The sequence below is a fragment of the Callithrix jacchus genome, chromosome 6 (genome assembly GCF_049354715.1).
Source record: "Callithrix jacchus isolate 240 chromosome 6, calJac240_pri, whole genome shotgun sequence".
NCBI lineage: Eukaryota > Metazoa > Chordata > Mammalia > Primates > Cebidae > Callithrix > Callithrix jacchus.
Genome location: NC_133507.1, coordinates 4,541,405 through 4,561,735, shown reverse-complemented (window position 1 = coordinate 4,561,735; position 20,331 = coordinate 4,541,405). Strand labels below are relative to the sequence as shown.

The 20,331-nt window shown below is 36.7% G+C and overlaps 2 protein-coding genes across 12 annotated transcripts in view; one reads left to right on the top strand and one right to left on the bottom strand.

The window, feature by feature from the left end:
* Nucleotides 1-20,331, bottom strand: part of UBE3A (ubiquitin protein ligase E3A) — an 85,568-nt gene that overhangs the window by 41,895 nt on the left and 23,342 nt on the right. For 2 of the 11 annotated variants that reach the window (XM_078375688.1, XM_017973220.4), the window contains exons 2-6: nt 14,031-14,094; nt 11,501-11,620; nt 11,028-11,092; nt 9,492-9,687; nt 7,897-7,941 (exon numbers count right to left, since the gene is read on the bottom strand). In XM_078375688.1, the coding sequence (XP_078231814.1) occupies nt 7,897-7,898 (2 nt within the window). In that variant the 5' untranslated portion in view covers nt 7,899-7,941; nt 9,492-9,687; nt 11,028-11,092; nt 11,501-11,620; nt 14,031-14,094. The remainder of the gene's footprint in view (nt 1-7,896; nt 7,942-9,491; nt 9,688-11,027; nt 11,093-11,500; nt 11,621-14,030; nt 14,095-20,331) is intronic. The other 9 variants (XM_017973221.4, XM_078375686.1, XM_035303553.3 and 6 more) reach the window with 6 other exon arrangements.
* LOC103793567 (uncharacterized) overlaps nt 1-20,331 on the top strand; it is a 156,488-nt gene that overhangs the window by 135,168 nt on the left and 989 nt on the right. The gene's annotated exons all lie outside the window — the stretch shown is intronic.

The window sequence follows — 20,331 nt, the reverse complement described above, 5'->3', positions numbered from 1 at the left end:
ATGAAGGACAGCCTATGGGTCTCTAGAAACCCTAGTGGATTTTCTAGATTTTTTTCTAGAATTGTGTGTCCTCTGACCAACATCTCCGTAACTTAGTCCACCCACCCCCAGCTCCTGGTAACCACCATTTTACATCTCTGAGTTAAGATTCCACATTTAAGAGAGATGTAGTATTTGCCTTTCTGTGCCTGGCTTATTTTACTTTACACAATGCCCTCCAGGTTCATCCCTGGAGGGGATGACAACGTTTCCTTCTTTTTTTATGACTGAAGAATATTCCATTGTGTATACATACCACATTTTCTTTACTCATGAACACTTAGGTTGATGCTGTATCTTAGGTATTGCAAATACTGAAAGGAACATGACAGCATAGATCTCTTCAACATACTGATTTCATTTTCTTTCATATATATATATATATATATATATATATATATCCATCCAAGTGTGACTGCTGAATCATATGGTAGTACTATTTTTAATTTCTGAGGAACCTTCATGCTGTTTTCCATAAATGCTGTACTAATTTACATTCCCACCATGTGCAAGGTATCTCTTGTCTCCAAATCCTCGTCATCCTTTTGTTAACAGCCATTCTAGTAGGTATAAAGTGATGTATTTCACTGTGCTTTTTAACGTGCATTTCCCTGATGACTGATGCGCAACATTTTTTTCATTTACCTGTTGGCCGTTTGTATGTCTTATTTTGAGAAATGTCTATTTAAATCCTTTGCCCATTTCTTAACTGAGTTGCTTTCTTACTATTGAGATGTTTGAGTTCCTTATATAGTTTGCCTATTAACCCCTTAGCAGATACCTGGCTTGCAAATACTATCTTCCATTCTGTGCACTGTCTTTTCCTTCTGTAGATGTCTTCTTTTTGCCATGCAGCAGCTTTTTAGTTTGATGTGATCTCATTCATCAATTTTTGTTTTTGTTGGCTTCAAGTAATCCTTCTGCCTCAGCCTCCCAGAGTGCTGGGATCCATGTGTCAGCTACCGTGCCCGGCCTCCGTGTCTACTTCTATGTGACTACCGTGCTGTTATAATCACTGTAGCTATGTACTGTATTTTGAAATCGGATAGTGTGATGTCTCCAGCTTTGTTCTTTTTGCTCATGATAGCTTTGGCTATTTAGGATCTTGTGTAGTTCCATATAAATTTTAGCACTGTTTTCTAGTTCTGTGAAATGTAACATTGGAAATTTGATAAAGATTGCATGAAGACTACAGATTGCTCTGGATAATAAAAACATTTTACAATATTAATTCTTCCAACCATAAACATGGGGTAACTTTCCATTTATTTGTGTCGTCTTCAGTTTCCTTAATCAGTGTTACACAGTTTTCAACTCTTTGGTTTAAGTTATTTCTAAGTACAATCATCCCTCGATATCTACAGAATACTGGTTCCAGGATCTTCCTTAGATACCAAAATCCATGGATGCTCAAGACCCTTATATAAAATGGTGTATAGTATTTGCATACAATCTATGCATATCCTCTTATATACTTCAAATCATTACTTAGTACCTAATGCAATGTAAATGCTATGTAACTAGTTGCTATACTGTAGTTTGCTGATTCTATAAGAAAACAGCCTTTTTTATTGTATTTTTTTCTCAAGTATTTTCATCCAAAAGGTGGTTCAATTTGCAAATGCAGAACCACTGACACTGGGAGCCACTGCATTTTTTGTTTTTGGTACCTATTTATTTATTATTTATTTTTTAATTTTTTTTGAGACGGAGTTTCGCTCTTGTTACCCAGACTGGAGTGCAATGGTGCTATCTCGGCTCACTGCAACCTCCGCCTCCTTGGTTCAGGCAATTCTCCTGCCTCAGCCTCCTGAGTAGCTGCGATTACAGGCACGTGCCACCACGCCCAGCTAATTTTTTGTATTTTTAGTAGAGACGGGGTTTCACCATGTTGACCAGGATGGTCTCGATCTCTTGACCTCGTGATCCACCCGCCTCAGCTTCCCAAAGTGCTGGGATTACAGGCGTGAGCCACTGTGCCCGGCCGGTACCTATTTATTACAAATGTAATTGTTTTCTTGGTATCTCTTTTGGATAATTTGTCATTAGTGGACAGAAATTCTACTGATTTTTTTATCTTGATTCTGTATATTACAACTTTACTGAATTTGTTTATCAGTTCTAACAGTTCTCTGGTGGAACCTTTAGGGTTTTCTATATACAAGATTATGTCATCTTCAAACAGGGACAACGATGTCTTCCTTTTCTTTCTGTTGCCTAATTACTCTTACAAGGACTTCCATTACTGTGTTGAATCAAAATGGCAAGAGTGGGCATTCTCGTTTTCTTCCTGATGTCAAAAGAAAAGCTTTCAACTTTCCGACATTCAGTATAATGATAGCAGTGGGTTTGCCATACATGGCCTTTATTTTGTAAAGGTACACTCCTTCTATATTTAATTTATGAGAGTTTTTAGTATGAGAGAATGCTGAATTCTGTCAAATGCTTTTTCTGCATCTAATGAGATGATCTTAGGTTTTGGTCTTTGTTCTGTTAACGTGGTGTATCACGTTTTATGGATTCGAGTGTGCTGAATAATCCCTGTGCCCATGAGGTAAGTCCCATATGATCAGAGTAAATGATCCTTTTAATACACCGTTGAATTTAGTTATTTCTTCAGCATTTCTGCATCTAAATTAAGAATACTGTTCTGTAATTGTCTTGGAGGTTTCTTGTCTGGCTTTGGTGTCTGGGTAATGCTCATCTCCTGAAATGAGTTTGAAAATATTCTCTCTTCCTAAATTTCTTATAAAAGCTTAAGGATAATTTGTACTAGTTCTCCTTTAAATGTGTGCTAGAATTCAGCAGTAAAGCCATTAAGTCTTGGGCTTCCTTTGGTGGGAGATTTTTTTTTTTTTTTATGACTGATACAATCCTTATTTGTCACTGGACTATTCTGATTTTTAATTTCTTCATGATAAGGCCTGGAAAGTTGCATATGTCTAGGAATTTATCCATTCCTTCTACGGTAATGAATTTGTTGGCATCTAAGTGTTCAGTCTCTTATGATCCTCTTATTTCTTGTATTTCTCCTGTATCAGTTGCAATGGGTCCTCTTTCATTTCTGATTTAACTTGAGTCAACTCTTTTTTACTTAAAGAGTTGTTGCTTTTATTGTCAAAAAAACCCCCACAACTCCTATTTTTTTTAATATTTTCTAATCTCTATTTCTGTTCTTGTCTTTATTTACTAACTTGAGGCTTAGTTAGATCTTCCTTACTTACGTCAGGTGCAACACTAGGTTGTCCATTGGAGCTCTTTCTTCTTTTTTCATATAGGCATTGATTGGTATAAAGGTCCTTCTTAGCCCCGTTTTTGCTACATCCCATAGTTTGATATGCTGTCTTTCCATTTTTGTCTGTGTGTGTGAGAGGAATGTGTATTCTGTCACTGCTGGATGGAATATTCTGTGTGTGTGTTAGGTCCATTTGGATTTTAGTGCAGTTTAAATACTCTGTTTCCATAGTGATTTTCATTCTGGACGATCTGTCCATTCGGAAAGTGGACACCAAAGACTCCCACTATTACTGTACTACATTCTACCTCCCCATTCAGGTCTATGTTTATTTTATGTATTTAGGTGCTCTGATGTTGGGTGCAGATATACTTACAATTATTATATCCTCTTGATAAATTGACCTCTTTACCATTATAAGGACCTTATCTTATTTTACAGTATTTGTTTTACTTTATGCCTACTTTATCTGATATAAGTATAGAAATCTCTGCTCTCTTGGTTTTTGTTTAAATGGAATCTTTTTCTTCATCCTTCTGTTTTCAAATGATGTGTTCTTAAAACTGAAGTGAGAATCTTGTAGGCAACGTATAGTTGGGTCTAGTTTTATAATCTTGAATTCTGCTGTTCTGTGTGTTTTAATTAGAGAATTTAATCCATTTACATTGTAGGTAAGTATTGGTAGGTACAGACTTCGTACTTGCCATTTTTTAAATTGTTTTCTGGTTGTTTTGTAGATACATTGCTCCTTTCTTCATCCTTGCTGTCTTGCTTTTAGATTAAATAATTTTGTCCAGTGGTATGATTTGCTTCCTTCCTTTTTATCTCCTTTGTATCTACCATAGGCTGCTTTGTGGTTACCATGAAGTTTACACATAAAATATCTTAGTTTAACAGGCTATTTTAAGATAATAACAACATAACTGTGATTGCATTAAAACCTACACATTTCCCCCTATACACACACATTTTACATTTTTGATGTCAAATATACATATTCTTATACTGTGTATCTGCTAACAAATTATCATAGCTATTAATATTTTGAATCACTTTTATATTTTATATCATACTAAAGATATGAGTGATTTATAGAGAATCAGAATATTCTAAATCTGACTGTGTATCTACTTTACCAGTGAACTGTAAACTTACAAGTATCCTTTTCTTTCAGGTTAAGAACTCTCTTTGGTATTTCTTACAAAAATAGGACGGCAGAGGAGGCGAGATACTAAAAAAAAAAAGACAGGCCTAGGGACTGATAATTAACTCCCTCTGCTCTCTTTTCTGATAAATCTTTATTTACCCTTCATTTTGGAAAGACAGTTTTGCCAAGTACAATATTCTTAACTGACAGTTTATTTTTCCTCAGCATGTTGAGGGTATCATCACACTCTCTCCTGGCCTACAATGTTTCTGCTGAGCAGTCGGTGGCTGCCTTTATTGGAATCCCCTTATCTATGATTTGCTTCTTTTCTCCTGCTGGTTTCAGGGTCCTCTCTGACTTTGGTTTTTGATAGTTTGATGTTTTGGTGTTCTTGTTCAAATGGAATCTGGAGATCTTTGTCCTTACTATACTCTACATCTTCCTCATTGTTATTTCTTTAAATAAGCTTTCTATTCCTTTGTTTCTCTTCTTGAACTCCTATAATTCAATATCTACTTGATGCTGTGGCATTTTTCTACCACAAGCAGAAAGCTTCATTCCTTTCCATTATTTTTTCATCTACTGTCTGTATATTTTCAAATAACCTGTCTTTTCAGTCCAGATTTTTTAATCTGCTAAAGTGTGCTTTCAATGCTCTTTTGCATTTTTCATTCCATGTACTACATTTTCAGCTTCAGAATTTTTAATTTTTAAAAAATAATTTCAATCTCAGTGGTAAATTCTCATTTTGATTGTTGTTTTCCTGATTTTGTTTGATTGTTTCTCTGCATTTTCTTGAAATTCACTGAGCTTTCTTAAACAATTAGTTTGACTTATCTGTCAGGCAGTTCATGTACCTCCATTTCTTTAGGGTTGGTCACAGGTGCCTTATTTTGTTCCTTTGACTGGTGTCACGTTTCCCTGACTGTTCTTGATCGTTGTAGTCATGTGTTGGCACCTGCACATTTTCATCTGAGACTTGTTCAGTCTTTGCAGAGTGCCTTTATTGGGGAAAGCCCTTCACCAGTCAGCCTGTCATGAGATTACGCAGCCTGAGTCCATGGGGGCCGACATGGAGTCTGGGTCTTCAGGGTAGGTCCTAGAGCCTTGGTACACAGGTGCTAGCCTGGCATCTGGGTCTACTAGGGTGAGCCTGAACCCTAGGTCTGAAAGGACCAGTATGAAGGCTGGGTAGGTGGGTGGTGGCCTAGAACTTGGATCACAAGGGGCTGGTCCACTACTGGGTCTACAGAGACTGGCCTGGACCCTTGTTCTGCAGGGACGTGAGGCCACAGGGGCCGATCTAGAGGGCAGAGCTGCAGGGACTAGCCTAGCACTAGGCAGGCTTGGGGCCCAGGGCTGTGGAATCCAGCCTGGTGCTGGGGTGGGTGGGCCTGTAGGCCCAGTTTTTGGGTATTGGACTGGAGTCTGGAGCCCTGGGGGCCTTGCCTAGCACTGAGTTTCACAGAGGTAAGCTCAATGTTACGGTCTAAGTCTGGTACATACTTGCACTCCTTCCCCCATGTGGGCAGCATCTCTCTGCATGCTGGGCCGTCAGGGATTGAGGGAGGTGTGATGCAAGTAATGTAAAACAGTCCTTCCTAACCTCTTCAATATGGCTTTTCTTATTTCTGTGCCACACTCAGGTAACCTCTCATCTTGTTTTCTTACCTCTATATATTTTTGTGTTTGGACAACTGTTCAAATTGATGGTTCTATAAAGTGCTAGTCTGCCATCTTGGTGTTATCTAGACCTCAGGCTTTTCTTAAAACAACTCAACACTTTGGTCTGGCACCCCAACCTTTCCAACCATGGACTTCAGCAGCAGCATATGAATTCAAGTACTCCAATGTTAACATCCTATATACATACCACTAGTGATTCTGTTCCATCAGCTCTGCTAATATCCAATCCTAAAATACCATGCATAACCTTCAGGCTATTGGAGAATTCTTTAAATTTCAAATGTGGTAAGGTCTTTCATCTTAACTAGCCATTCAGTGGTATGAAATTCTCCTAGTCTGATATGGTTTCTGATTTCGGGGAGCCAGCCAGACCAGACTCTCAATAACCTTTCATTCACTTCACACAAAGTAGAATAATGGTTGTCAGAGGCTATGAAGATAAGGAAATAAGGAATTATTGTTTAATGGGTACAGAGTACAGTTCTGCAAGAGTTCTGATGGTGACTGTGCAATAGAATTAATGTACATAATACCACTGAACCAAATACTTAGAAATGGTGAAATGGAAAATTGTACACTATGTGTATTTTCCTACAATTTTTAAAACTGAAAAATTACATGGTTGGTCACATAAATTTGAGAAATGTATTTTATAGTCGTTTCTTGCAGATTCACAATATACACCAGCATTTAAATATGGTTCCACTATTTTCAGTAAGAAAATCTTGACTTTTCCATCCTTACCCACAATTATAATTAACATCACACATCCATCTTTATTCCTCCTTGCTCTAATTTCATTAGATGGGCATCTTTCCTCTTATTCAAGGCCAATCACTATATAAGTTTTTTTTAGATTTCCTGCATGAGAGATGCACCAGTATTTCTCATTCCAACCCTTACGACTTTGGAAACTTTGCTTTCATAATTACCACCTCTGTTATCTTAAACACCCTTAGTCTTTACAACCACCAACACATTTCTGTTCAATCCCTTCTCTGTTGCAAGGTTATTAAAAATATATGTCTAACAAAATTACTACCTACCTACTGGGCAGATTCTTCACTGACTCCCAAACACCTTTCTATCATGTGTTATCTCCTTCATTTTCGTACCTCTCAGCCAGTTTATGATCTAAAAGTCCTAACTGCCTATTGTCCCCTACTCCCAATGCTGCTTCTGAACTTTGGCTCATACTTCTGCCTAGAATAACCCGGTCATGCCTCTAGCTGCCTAATTCTCAGTCACATTTCAAGACTGAACTCAGCATTCCGTGGCCACAGTTACTTCCCTGCCATCTATACTAGATTCGTATTGCATACCTGGGTACTCCAGTACTCCTTTATGTTACTATTGTATTCTGAATACCATTCTACCTCAGTGACTAAAATTATTTGCTTCTGCATCTTTTACTCAGAGAATAATATAAATTTCTATAGTGTGAAAACTAATAATTGTGCATCTCTGTATCCATAACATAGTACCTGATGCCTTAAACATGGCAGGCACTGAGATGGTTAAATTCACCTCTTTCCCTACGACAACTACCAGGGAAGCAAAAAGACATAAGAATTCAGGTGTGTGCAATTATCTATCTAGTGGTAGAAATCTAGTGAAATGTTACCAAGGTTTAGCAGTATCTGGTAGGCGAAAAGGCAAATATGTTCCTATCTCCCAATATACCGCTAAATCATTCCATTCTTTTAGCCAGAAATTATTTCCAAATAATGTGACATCATTTAAGGCAGTCTAGGGCAACTTAAAAGACACCGGAGTCTCAATCACTTACATTCGGCTAGCTTCAATGTCGTCAGACTGAGGTTCTCCTGGTGATCTGTAAAATGCAATTGAGAAACAGTTAGCAAAATATTCCATATTCCAAAAAAAGGAAGACATATTACTTAGGAAGATAAATTTGTAAGCAAGATTTAAGCACTAAATAAAACAATTTTAAAAATAAAGATGTCAACATAAAAAAAGTGCTAAGATCAGGTTGCTATACAACACATTTATTTTAAGGGTTGGACTATTAAAAAATCAATTTTTTTTCAAGAAAACTGTAAAAACTATACATAGATACCAACCCACTAGCCATTATAAGCCATAATTATTCACAAAGTCAAGTGTGTGTAATAAAACACACAACTATAAACTTCCTATAGCCAAGTACTGGTTAGCCACATTAACAAACGTACTCACTGGTATTCACTTATAGTATTAAACTTTACATTAGTGGCTCAGTAAAGGACTCCCTAGGCAGACAGACTGAAGCTTAGGCCAGCCATGCAGTTTTGTAAATGAATCTTTATTGGGATGCCGCCATACTCATTCATTTAGGTACTGTCTATGGCTGCTTTCACACTAAAAGAACAGCTGAGGATTCATAACAGAAACCACATGGCCCCCAAAGCCTAAAATATTTATTTTCTGGCCCTTTAAGAACAAATATGCCAACTGCTACTCTAGAAAATTCAAACTAATATCTAATACCTTGGAAAGTTTAAAGACACTTAAATCAGATACAACATTCCAATGATGATTATCTTGGTCCAACAGTGAAATCGTTTCCCTAAAAACACATGACCACTGACCATATGTATTACCTTCAAAAGTTTATCACCTGAGGTAAACTTCTGCACTGGATAGCCACGAATTAACTTCATTTGTAAATAGGTGCCAGTTGCTTTATTTCTAAACATACTACTGCTCTCTTATGTGGAGGATAGTTAAAATTCTAAGTCACTAAGAGGGCTTTCATTTTCATTTTGGGAGACATGAATCCGTATTCCCTACCTCTAACCATGTTGTTAAAATAATTCCCTGCCACCCTATTCACCTTTATAAACAGCATCAGCAACAATGAATGTTGTGAGGTGAGTCAACACAATACTGATTTCTGGCACTCACAAATTCCCAAACTCAATAAAAAATGTTTTTTCAGGTTCAATAGCTAAATTTTCAAATTGGCATTACAAGGTCATAATTTGTGAACTTGTCACTGAATTTAGACTTTAATAAGTTGCTTAAGCAATTTTAACAAAAGAATTTTAAAATCAGACACACACACACACACACCTGTTTTCTAAATTTCTCAGCCAAAAAAAATAATAAACCTCCTTCATCAGACTCTCAAAATTACCCTCATTGAAATTCATTCAGATTCCAAGGACAAGAATGGAAAAGAAGAAGAAAAAAAGACTCCAGCAGCTCAAATATTTTAGATCTTCTTTGCAATATATTTAAATTTTCAATTTTGCACAAAATTACATAAGAACTAAAAACTGGGGCATGCTGGAGGTGGCAGTGACTTGGCAGTGACACAAATGCAAAAATTTCACTCCACCCTCTCCCCCAGGGAGCAAGCAAATCACCTATGTGACACACCTGGTCTCCACCAGCCTTGTGGGTAAGTACCCCAAGATTGCTTCCAAACTTGTATCTCCCAGACAGAAGAGCTAAAAATTGATGATAACCCCATGTACCAGCTGACTCATTTTTGAAAGTGCGACCCTCCAGCATCAGATGTCATACTGTAAGGAGGCAGAGCTGGCTTGCAAAACAAAAAATAAACCTGCTGGCACTGAGGGAAGAGAGGCAAATTAGAAGTTTTCAAACATGTAGGCAGCAAAACTTTCAAAATCAACAGGGAAAGAGAAGAGAGGGAAAAAAATGAGGACATGATGATAGGAAAATAAAAATATTACTGCAAAAAAGAAGGACACAAGGAAAACAAATCTAAGTCTTAGAAGTACAACATATAACTGTTACAAAGTTTTAAGATCCTGAAACAGGATAAAGTTTAAATACATTATCAAATGATAACCGCTCTATTTTCCCAATTTCTGTTCTCTAAGCAAGAAAATATGTGAAATTCGGCCTGAAAAACGTCACCAAACTGTAACATACTAATTATTACTTTTTACATATATTAAAGTAGGCTATTAAAAACCACTGATAAGACTAATAATTTAAACCAATCCAGTATAAAAGAAGGACAAGGATTCAAAGATTATTACCTTAAAACAAATCTGTCCTGGGTCTATTACACATCGCAAAAATTGTTCTATTCAAATTGGAAGTTGTTTTTTAATTAAAGAGAAAAATGAATATATACAGACCTAGCAGACATTTTTCTTGCAGTATTAATAATTTGTGTCTGAATAAATTTCTACTCATACAAATATCAGTATATTTCTAGAATATTCTAAATAAGTTACCACAAAAGTCCCGAGATTATAATTCAAACTCTCAAAACTATGAAATATGCCAGGTGTGGTGGTTCACACGTGTGTAATCCCAGCTCTTTGGGAGGCCAAGGCGTAAGCACCACTTGAACTCAAGAGTTCAAGGACAGCCTGGCCAACACCATGAAACCCCGTCTCTTACCCGGGTGTGGTGGTGTGTGCCTTTAGTCTCAGCTACTTGGGAGGCTGAGGTGCGAGGGTCACTTGAGCCCAGGAGGTCAAAGTGCAGTGAGCCGTGATCGTGAGACTGCACTCCAGCCTGGGCGACAGTGAGACCTTGTCTCAGAAACAAACAAACATAAACTATGAAATATATACCACCTAGTATACATACTTCCCAAACTCGATTTTGGCTCCTAGAGAGTCTACTTATTCTTTTACTGCCAAGTTGCTGGAAGTAAAAATCCTCTATGTGCTTTTAAATGCAGAACATATCACCAAATACATTTTTGTATTCAAGTATTGACTTAGGTTATCATAAAGTATGTCAGAATAACAAGTCAGAAAAGAAATTTTAAAACTGAAACAATAACCAAGTAACATTAGATAATAAAAAAGTAAATCTTAGATGAGTCTCAATTTTAGGTCTTGATTTGGATCGCAGAAAATGTGATCACAAAACGCCCACTAATCTGAATACTGCAGCATGAGCTAGCAAATTCAAATGGTGGCTCACTTCCAATAACACTGGTGCAGCTTCTCCATTCTGCAAGCCACTCCTTCTACCTCCACTGTAACTCTCTAGGAGAGAAAAGTATACTAGTTTTATTAATGTCATAAAAACTTCTAGAGAAATGTTTAGTTAAAACATTCACCACATAAAAGGCATACTATTTAAAATGCATATTAAGAAATTTATGTTTTCTATAATGTTTCTAATAAAGTTTGTTTAAAACTTTGAGGTTTTTTTGAGAAATACTTTTCTGTTTATCCATACAGATAGGTCTTTGATAGTGGCTACTGATATTTTTAATAATAACTAAAAAAAAGCACCGAAATATTTTAAGGAGTTTAAATGAAGTAGGTCAACTCTCAGGCCCACAATTCTTAGCAGTATTCCTGCCAACTATACATTGTCTTCATTTTTACAGTATGTATTTCAATTTACAATGACAGCCTTTTAAAGGCTGTAAAATAATTCAAAATTACCTTTTACAAGCTGTGGCCATTCGGTGACATCGGGGTGATCACAGCTTTGAGTCACTGATTAAAAACAGGTTGTCACACCAGTCTAGCTGCTACCTTGATCTGAGCGTAGGCTTAGTAACTCTAATAAATTAAACAAACCTTTGGTTAGAACACTTTAATATATAAATCCAATTCATTGTTCAAAAAATAATCTTCAAAGCTTCAAATTAGGTGTCAATGCAAAATTCATCAGAAGAGTAATTATTATTGAAAAGTTTTTAAGGATTATTTGCCAGCATTTTGTTCTTCTTAAATGATCTCCTCATTTGAGAAACCTTGTACTTTTATATAATGTTATACTTTATGAAGCATTTTGGTCCATAGTACCATGAGTCTTATAACAACTTTGGCTTTACCTAATCAAGACAGATAAGAGAGTAAAAAAACAAAGCAACAAAAACTTAAGCAGCCTCTGAGCGATTAACTGACTTGCCCAAGATTTTGGAACTTGAAGGAATGTCAAAAACCGAAATATACTGACTTCCTATCAAGGGATCAATTTTTTGTTTGTTTTGGCTTAGTTATGCTCTACTGGCTTTCAAGATTTACATATATATCAACGAGTAAACATTCAAAACACAGATTCAGATCTTTCAAATATGGCCAACAGTTTAAATGGGGACTAATTTAGTGAAAAGATTCTTTAGCTGATAGAGAAATCCATCACCAAGTAGGCAAATGCTTAAAATGGAATAGTTACATACATACACATAAACACACACATACAAACACATCAAAGTCTAGTCCTACTGATTCTATTATTTACGTAGTCATTTAACATCAGCCAAAACCCCTCAGATACTGCATGAAGATATGTTCTACTCTTTCTTGGCCATAAATATACTAAGACTTAATTTCATCAAAGAGTATGGCAAAAGATGAAAGCATATCCTCCTCCCTCAACAAAGTATCTTTTTAACCCCTTACATGGCCTTAGCTGAACTTTTCTGATTGTCACGGTTAAAATTTAGCAGACCTCTTTACTCACACCGTAGTTCTGGCAAAGATACCATACCTCTGAAATACCCCAGTATCAAACGATCATTTTGTGTAACTAGTTCTTTCCTCTCAGGATTCCCCTATCCAGGCCAAATCTGAGGCATACTATGAAAAGATAAGGAAATTAGGAGGAAAGACAGACTTCATAGTCAACGTCAAAGCAGCACAGACAAGCATAGAAGGTGGTTACCAGTGTGGATTCAGAACCTGATATAAAACAGCAAGGTATCTGCAAACACCAATGGATAAAACATGAATGTTTGAGCCCATACCTATGCAGTTATGAACGTAGGGCTTCAAAATCCAGATTAGGTAAGGACTGGCCTGAATATATGACAATAATAGTAGGGGATTCCAATAAATGGGATTTATAGTATCTGTAAGACATAATGCAATCTCCCAGATATTCCTATCATAACTATACATCTCCTAATAAGAACCTGTACATGGCTAAGGTTATATGGGAAACACCACAACCCCTAAAATAAACAATGTGGTCATGACACAGCTTCCCCTTGCGTTCTCATGAGACTAATGCTACGTGGAATTAATTAGAAGACTGAAACAAGTCCACCTTCCCATCTTGTACTCACAAAATAATAAAGTCAAAATACCTTTTAATTGACTAACTGATCTCAATGTAATTAAAGAGCTGTATGTATTTGGAAAACTACTGAGTCACATCCTCTCTTCTGGTCCCGTCTTATGAGATCTGATGCTCAAAAGGCTCCAAAGTCAGGCTGGATTTCTGTCTCTGGTCATTTACGAGCTGAGAAATCTTGGGCAAGTTATTTAACCTCTCTGAGTCTCGGTTTCCTTATAGGTAGAACTAGGAGAATAGTACCTATTACAGAGCTGTCATGGATGAACAAGCTAACATCTAAAATTTCTCAGAACAGTGCCTGACATATAATATGCTCACAAATGGCCAGGCATGGTAGCTCATGCTTGTAATCTTAGCACTTTGGGAGGCAAAGGTGGATGGATCACTTGAAGCCAGAGGTTTGAGACCAGCCTGGCCAACATGGTGAAATCCCATCCCTACTAAAAATACAAAAATTAGTCAGGTGTGGTGGTGCATGCCTGTAATCCCAGCTACCCAGGAGGCCAAGGCATGAGAACTGTTTGAACCCGGAAGATGGAAGTTGCAGTGAGCCAAGAAGGTGCCACTGCACTCCAGCCTGGGCAACAGACCAAGACTCTGTCCCCCCCCCCAAAAAAAGATATTATTAGAATTCATAGCCCATCATCCAAACCTGCCCTCTCAATCTTTTTATGCACATTATTTTACGTCTCACGACACGCTAATCTCTTGTAAATTTTTTCGGCACCCTATGGGAGTCCCACATACAGTCTTGAAGAGTGGTTGGTGAGCACCTGACACAATGCTTTAAAAATGGCAGGTGCCCAAATTTGCTGAACGCATCTGTCATTACTGTGACATTAAGATATACATGCAATATGAATTCCAAACAGTAAAACGAAAACATACCATATTTCGCCAAACTTCTGTGGAGCTGGTGAATTCTAAAATCAGGCTCTTACAGATTTTTAACCTAAAATATAAAACACCTCACTCAATTCTTTTTACATAAACAACTGGATAAACTTTCAAAAAAAAAAAAGTACTAAAGTTCATCATAAAAGCACATTTATTTTCTATAATAATAATGAACATCAAAAAACTCATCAAGAAACAATCACCCTATATTGCTGTCGCCAGGATGAGGGAAGCATAGTTAGGCAGGCCCTGTGGCCTGAGGGCTTTCAGCAAGCAAAGCTGTATTTCCCATATTCATCCACAAAGTTTAGTGCCTTCTACTTCTTTATCCTCCCTCCAACAGCGCTAAACATATTTGAAAACTATTTGACTATATCCCCCTAGTCCCTTCAAATACCTATACCAATTTTGTTTTTAATTCAATTCTATCTGCCAAGCATCAGCTGTGTTAGATACAAATTTGGCATCTACCCCACTACTTTCTAGAGTAGCAGTCTTGGGCAAACCCTTTGACCCTGAGTCTCCAGTGTCAGGTTGTTGTAGTACAGAAAATGCATTAAAAAGTTACGGCACCATGCCTACCTGGCACAAAACAGAACTTCAATATTACTACGATACTTATAATTTATTAAATCAACCACTTAACATATATCAAAACTTAACTCTTAAAAAAAAAAAACATCCTGAAGCTTAAAGCAAGCTCCTAAATTATCACTCTGAATTCTTAACTTGTTTATATACGATCAGAACATTCCTCAATGGAACAGAAATAAAGTCCTTTAATGTACTGCATTATATATTAAAAACCAAATCTCGAAGATAAGAGACCTATCCGGCATCCTAGAGGTTGATGGCAGACAATGAATACATCGCATATAAACATTTTAAAATAAAATTAACCAACTTTTGAGGTTTTAGAGACTGAGTTTCAAACTTCAGCCTGTAATCGAATTACCCGGGGAAATCTAAAAATGCAACTACTTGGGCTCTAATCACAAAGATTCTCATTCAGCGCATAAGATGAGGGATCATGATTTTAAAAAAATTTTTCTTGAGACCCACCCAAGAATGCAGAAATGAATTTGCATTTTAACATATACTTCACATGACATACAGATTCCATTCTAAGAAGCCCTGCCTTCCAAATTATGAATTAAGAACACATAATCACAGAAGAAATATACCAAATCTATAAAATACAGGATAAATAACAAAAACTGTAAGCACTACAAATATTATGCACACACTCACTTGCCAATTTAACCTTAAGAACCCCAATACCAGAGTTCTCTTATCTCTTCAACAGAGGGCTCAGTCTAATAATTTTATAAATAAGTATAATCTAGTAAGAAGAGTCAGTCTACGTCTCTCTGCCTAAAATTATCATTTTATTCATTTCTATTTTATTCTTAAGACAGTTCATGTCAACAACTAATCATCTCTCCTTGACACACACACATATTACATACATTATTATGAGTATGACTGGCACGTCCATCTCTCCTTCACCTCCTTCTAAACCTATTTCAAAACTTAATTTCATAAACTTTTTTCTATCACTTTTTGTTATAACATCCAACACATCTGTTCTTTGCACCATGTTTATGGTGTCTTATATTTATGGATAATGCTACTTATTAAAACTGTCCAAGTGTTGTCCATTCACACATTTCACAACCAAGGGACTATTCCAACAGTTTTTCAAGGTCTTCCTGCCTTGAGGCTCTCCTCATTCCAGTCCATTCTGCAGTTAAGACTTAAAAAGTTTTAAATACTGCTTTCAAATAATACTTGCAACATAATTTCCTCAACTGTTAGTTCCTCCGAGTATCATTTCTTTATCCCCTTTTACTGCCAAAAAAAACCGTGAAAACCACTAGCTCAGCTGCTATTTTCTACCTACCGAAATTTTTCCTTCAAAAGTTTCCATCATTTCTGTATATTCCCAATGCTGTGGCCCCTTAATCTTAATTTTTGTAGCTGTTAAGACTGCTAACGACTCATCTCCTCTGGCTTCCCTAATCAACATATCCACTCACTTTCTTCCATCTCTCTAAAGGCAACAAGGTCTTCTGCTGGTTCATCTTCCTACCTCTCATACGTGGCCTATCTCCAAGTTTCCGTCAATAGCCGCTTTTCTTAACCTAAACCAAATCTCTGCGCAGTGCCATCCATTCCCACAGCACCTCTATAATTACAAACCCCTTACTCTGTATCTTTAAGCTCTTATCTCTGGCACGGTATGCCTGCAACTACCAATTGCCAGTGGTACACATCCATTTGGATGTCTCATTAGCATCTACATTAAGCATATCTAAAATCAAACTCAGTTATTTTCCCAAAAAACTCACTCTGCCTAATCTCACTGTCCTAGTTAGGTGAGGTGCCATTCATTACTTTCTCTCCCACGTAGGGTGATACTCCTTCAGCCTTCAATTTCTCCATAATCATTAATTTGAAAATTGTCTACTAGATTTTGACTGCGTACTAGGCGGATCAAGATGCTGTGGTAGAAAAGCTAGACATAATTTCTTGTCTTCATGTGGTGAGAGAAAAGGGCACAAATAAAAACCACAATTAATTATGCAGTTACAATGCACAGTTAAAAGTGTCTCGATGGAGAAATACAGGGGGTGGTAAGTGTGTATTATAATAAAAAGTACTGACTTAGTCTGAAGAAAAGGAAAGCCATTCTTTACGAGGGACAAGCAAGATTTTTAAGGCACACTAAGAAAAATCCTGTGAGGTAATGGCAGCACTGTCAGTCCAGCTGGTCAAATTAGAAAATTCTCAGTCATATTCTAGAGTCTCTCTTTCCCAGTATATCAATTTGTTTACCAATTGCTACCAATTCATCCTCAGAAATTCCCCTACATTTCTTCATTCCCACACTATTCCCTAGTCTTTTTTGATGGCTTTTAGTTACTTCCAGAATAAAGCCAAATCTCCCAATCACGTCAGAGACTACACAATTTGGTCAAAACCTGCCAGTGCAGCCTCTTCTTCCAGACTAGACCAAACTTCAAGAGAATATGTGTATCATTTGCTTTTATACTTCCAGTACCTGAGAATGTTCATAGAATAAGCATCTTACAAAGAACATTCTTCTCTTAGGGGACTTGCTTTCAGTCCTTTAGTACATGCAAAATTAAAATTCAAACCCAAATTTGTTTGATTCTAAAGACCGTGCTCATTACCTTGTACCTCCCTTCTAATGTATATTCAAACCTTATAAATTTCCTTAGAAATCTCTCTTACTTCTTTTTTCCCCAAACTTACCAACACTGCCCCCCATTATTTCATCTGGTTTCCTTTTGCCTTTATCCTTGAGTTTGTTGCTGGAATTATCTTCCTGAAAACTCAAAGTTGGACATATTATTCCATATTCGAAAGCTTTAACGCTTTCTCATGTCAGTGGAATAAATTCCTAACTCCTTCACATTTTCCTTGAGGCCCCTGCCTCATGGCCTTGACCCCAGTCTCATCACTAGACTACTGGCTATGATATAATAAATATCTGTGTTTCCGACGCCAATACATTTGCTTCTGAGGAGACTTCACTCAGAAATGGTCCTCTGTTCATTACTAACGTCTATTCCCCCATCCACCTATCACAGGCCATGTTAAAACCTGGCCTCATTCTGAAGACTGTATCTCACAGGCATCTAACCTCTTGTACATAACCACCATCTCCTTCACGTCTTATTAATATATTCTTAATACCATAAAATATGTATTAATTTCTACCTTATGTTATACCTTACATTACAGCTATCTGTATACATTTTTCAGTGCCTCTAGTTGTAAGCTGATTGACAGTAGGGATCATCTCTTCCATATTTTAATTTTCATAATGGTGACTATGTTTTCCTGACACCATACCCCTCTACAAAAAATTAAAAAGGGTATCAAGACCCATGGTCTGACAAAAGATCTTGAGCTAATTCCAAATGTGACTCATAGATGAACAAAAATATCATTTCTTCCTAATTAAGACAAATATAAGTAAATGCCAATTTAAGAGACATATTATTTCAAAGACTAAATACATAATAACTAAACAAACTTCTAATAATGTCCCTTTCTCTACCAGATATTAAAACATAATATATTAACTTAAATGGTATAATTAAAATCAGCACACCTTCGAAAACTGACAGTATACACTAAAATATATATATATATATACACCCTATGACTTAAAAATTTCACTAAGTATACATCAAACAGAAATAAGCACATATATTCACAAGACAACAATCACTGAAATGTTGAGAGCTGTAGCAATATTCTTAACAGTCCTAAACCAAAAATGAGTAAATGTCCATCGACAGATTAAACTGTAGTGTATTCTTAAAATGGAATACTATAAAAGGAACTATCATAAACAATCAATTATTACAACCAACAATCTGGATAAATCTCACGAATATATTAAAGGAAATCAGACACAACTGAATGCTTGATTCTAGTGAGATAACAGATGGAAACAGGCAAATCTAATCTATGCTATGAGAAGTCAGGACAGTGGTTCCACATGGAAGGGGCAGTAACACAGAGCACTAGGGGCTACAGAAAAGCTGCTGCTGTTTCTTGATCTGAATGCTAGCTAAGCATATGTACTCAGTGTGTGAAAGTGCAACAAGCTATACACTTAGAAGTGCACTCTTCTGTATGTATATTTAAAAGATTCTCCTTAAAAAAATAAAAACTTGATATGGTATTAGCATTAAACAGGTAAACACAACGGAAAGTTAAGTCCAGAGAAATTCCCAAAAATCTGACAGTTGCTTCTTCTCAAACAAGAATTTTCAGACCTTGGATAATGGGGAGCACAAGACTAAAATCCATGAAAGGACAAAAACAAAGGTGAGCCATCCACTGCTTGGATGTCTGTCTGGAGGTAACTTCCAACCTGCAGTCAATGGAGGGGGAACCCAATGAGAAAATAGCAGTTTCACTGAGGTGAGAAGCAAGAGATCACAGCTGAGGAAGCTGAAATGGGTAAAATTTATAAGACAAATGCCAGACAAGAGGGGTGCTTGTCTGACAGGGCAGAGAAAAGGCTTCAGAAATCTTCTACTGGGGAGTCTAATGGCAATGGGAGTCTAATGCTATGTACTAACTGTACATAAGTAAGGTAAGTGACTCCATGAAGCTAGGGAAGAGAAGCAATGAGCTGCAATATTCCCAGTACTTAAAAAGATCTGGAAGACTGCTAAATCCCCTGTAACCTGAGTGAAGAGAACACGGTGACTGGGAGGATTTAATAAAGACTCGGAAGGATCACGCCTTAGGTAGGAGCTATTACCATTAAAGCAAAGCCTTCTCTAGACAAACTCCACTGAAGCCCTGAAGGAATAAAACTTACCAGCAAATTATTTAGCTGGCTTCAAAACAAAACCCTCTAAAAGGAAACAAAATCTAGTCACTCAACAACAAAATATTACAATGTCCAGCAACCAATTTTTAAAAATCATTAAATATGTTTAAAAAGAGCAACAGGACAACACAACCCACAACCAAGAGAAAAGTCAACAAACAAATTCAGAAGTGAAAAAATTCATGGAATCAGTAAGTAAAATTTTCAAATAGCTATCACAAATGTGCTCAAGAATTCAAAAAAATACACAAAGATGAAGATGAATCAAATGGAACTTCTAGATATATAAAGCAAAATATCTGAAATTATTTAACATGGCAGGAGGAAAAAAAAAACCAGTAAAACAGAAGGCAAAACCACCTGAAGCACAGAGAAATAAAAAGACCGAAAAATAACAAATACAATGTTAATGACCTGTGGAAAATACCAAATGGTCTAACATATGTGTAACTGGAGTCCCAGAAAAAGAGGAAATGGTGTTAAGAGTAGAGATGATTAAAAATATATATAGAAGAAATAATGACAACAGTCTTCCAAAGTTAAGGAAAACCATAACATAAACGTACAAATTCAAAAGGGCAAAAAAACAAACAAACAAAAAAACAAACCTCAACAACTCTCAGCATGGTAATCATCAAAAATGAAAAGTGACAAGAAAAAATCTTAAAAGTAGCCAGGGAAAAAAGACTTAGTGTAAGGAAGAAAAGGTAAGTAGTGTTACGCATCATTAGCATTAGCAACAGGAATACATTCTGAGAAATGCTATTATTAGGCGGCATCTTTAGGTGATCTGTCATTGTGCAAACATCACAGAACGCACTTACACAAACCTAGACGGTACAGCTTGCTACAGACCTAAGGTATATGGTATAGCCCAGGTGCTCCTAGGTTATAAACCTGTACAGTATG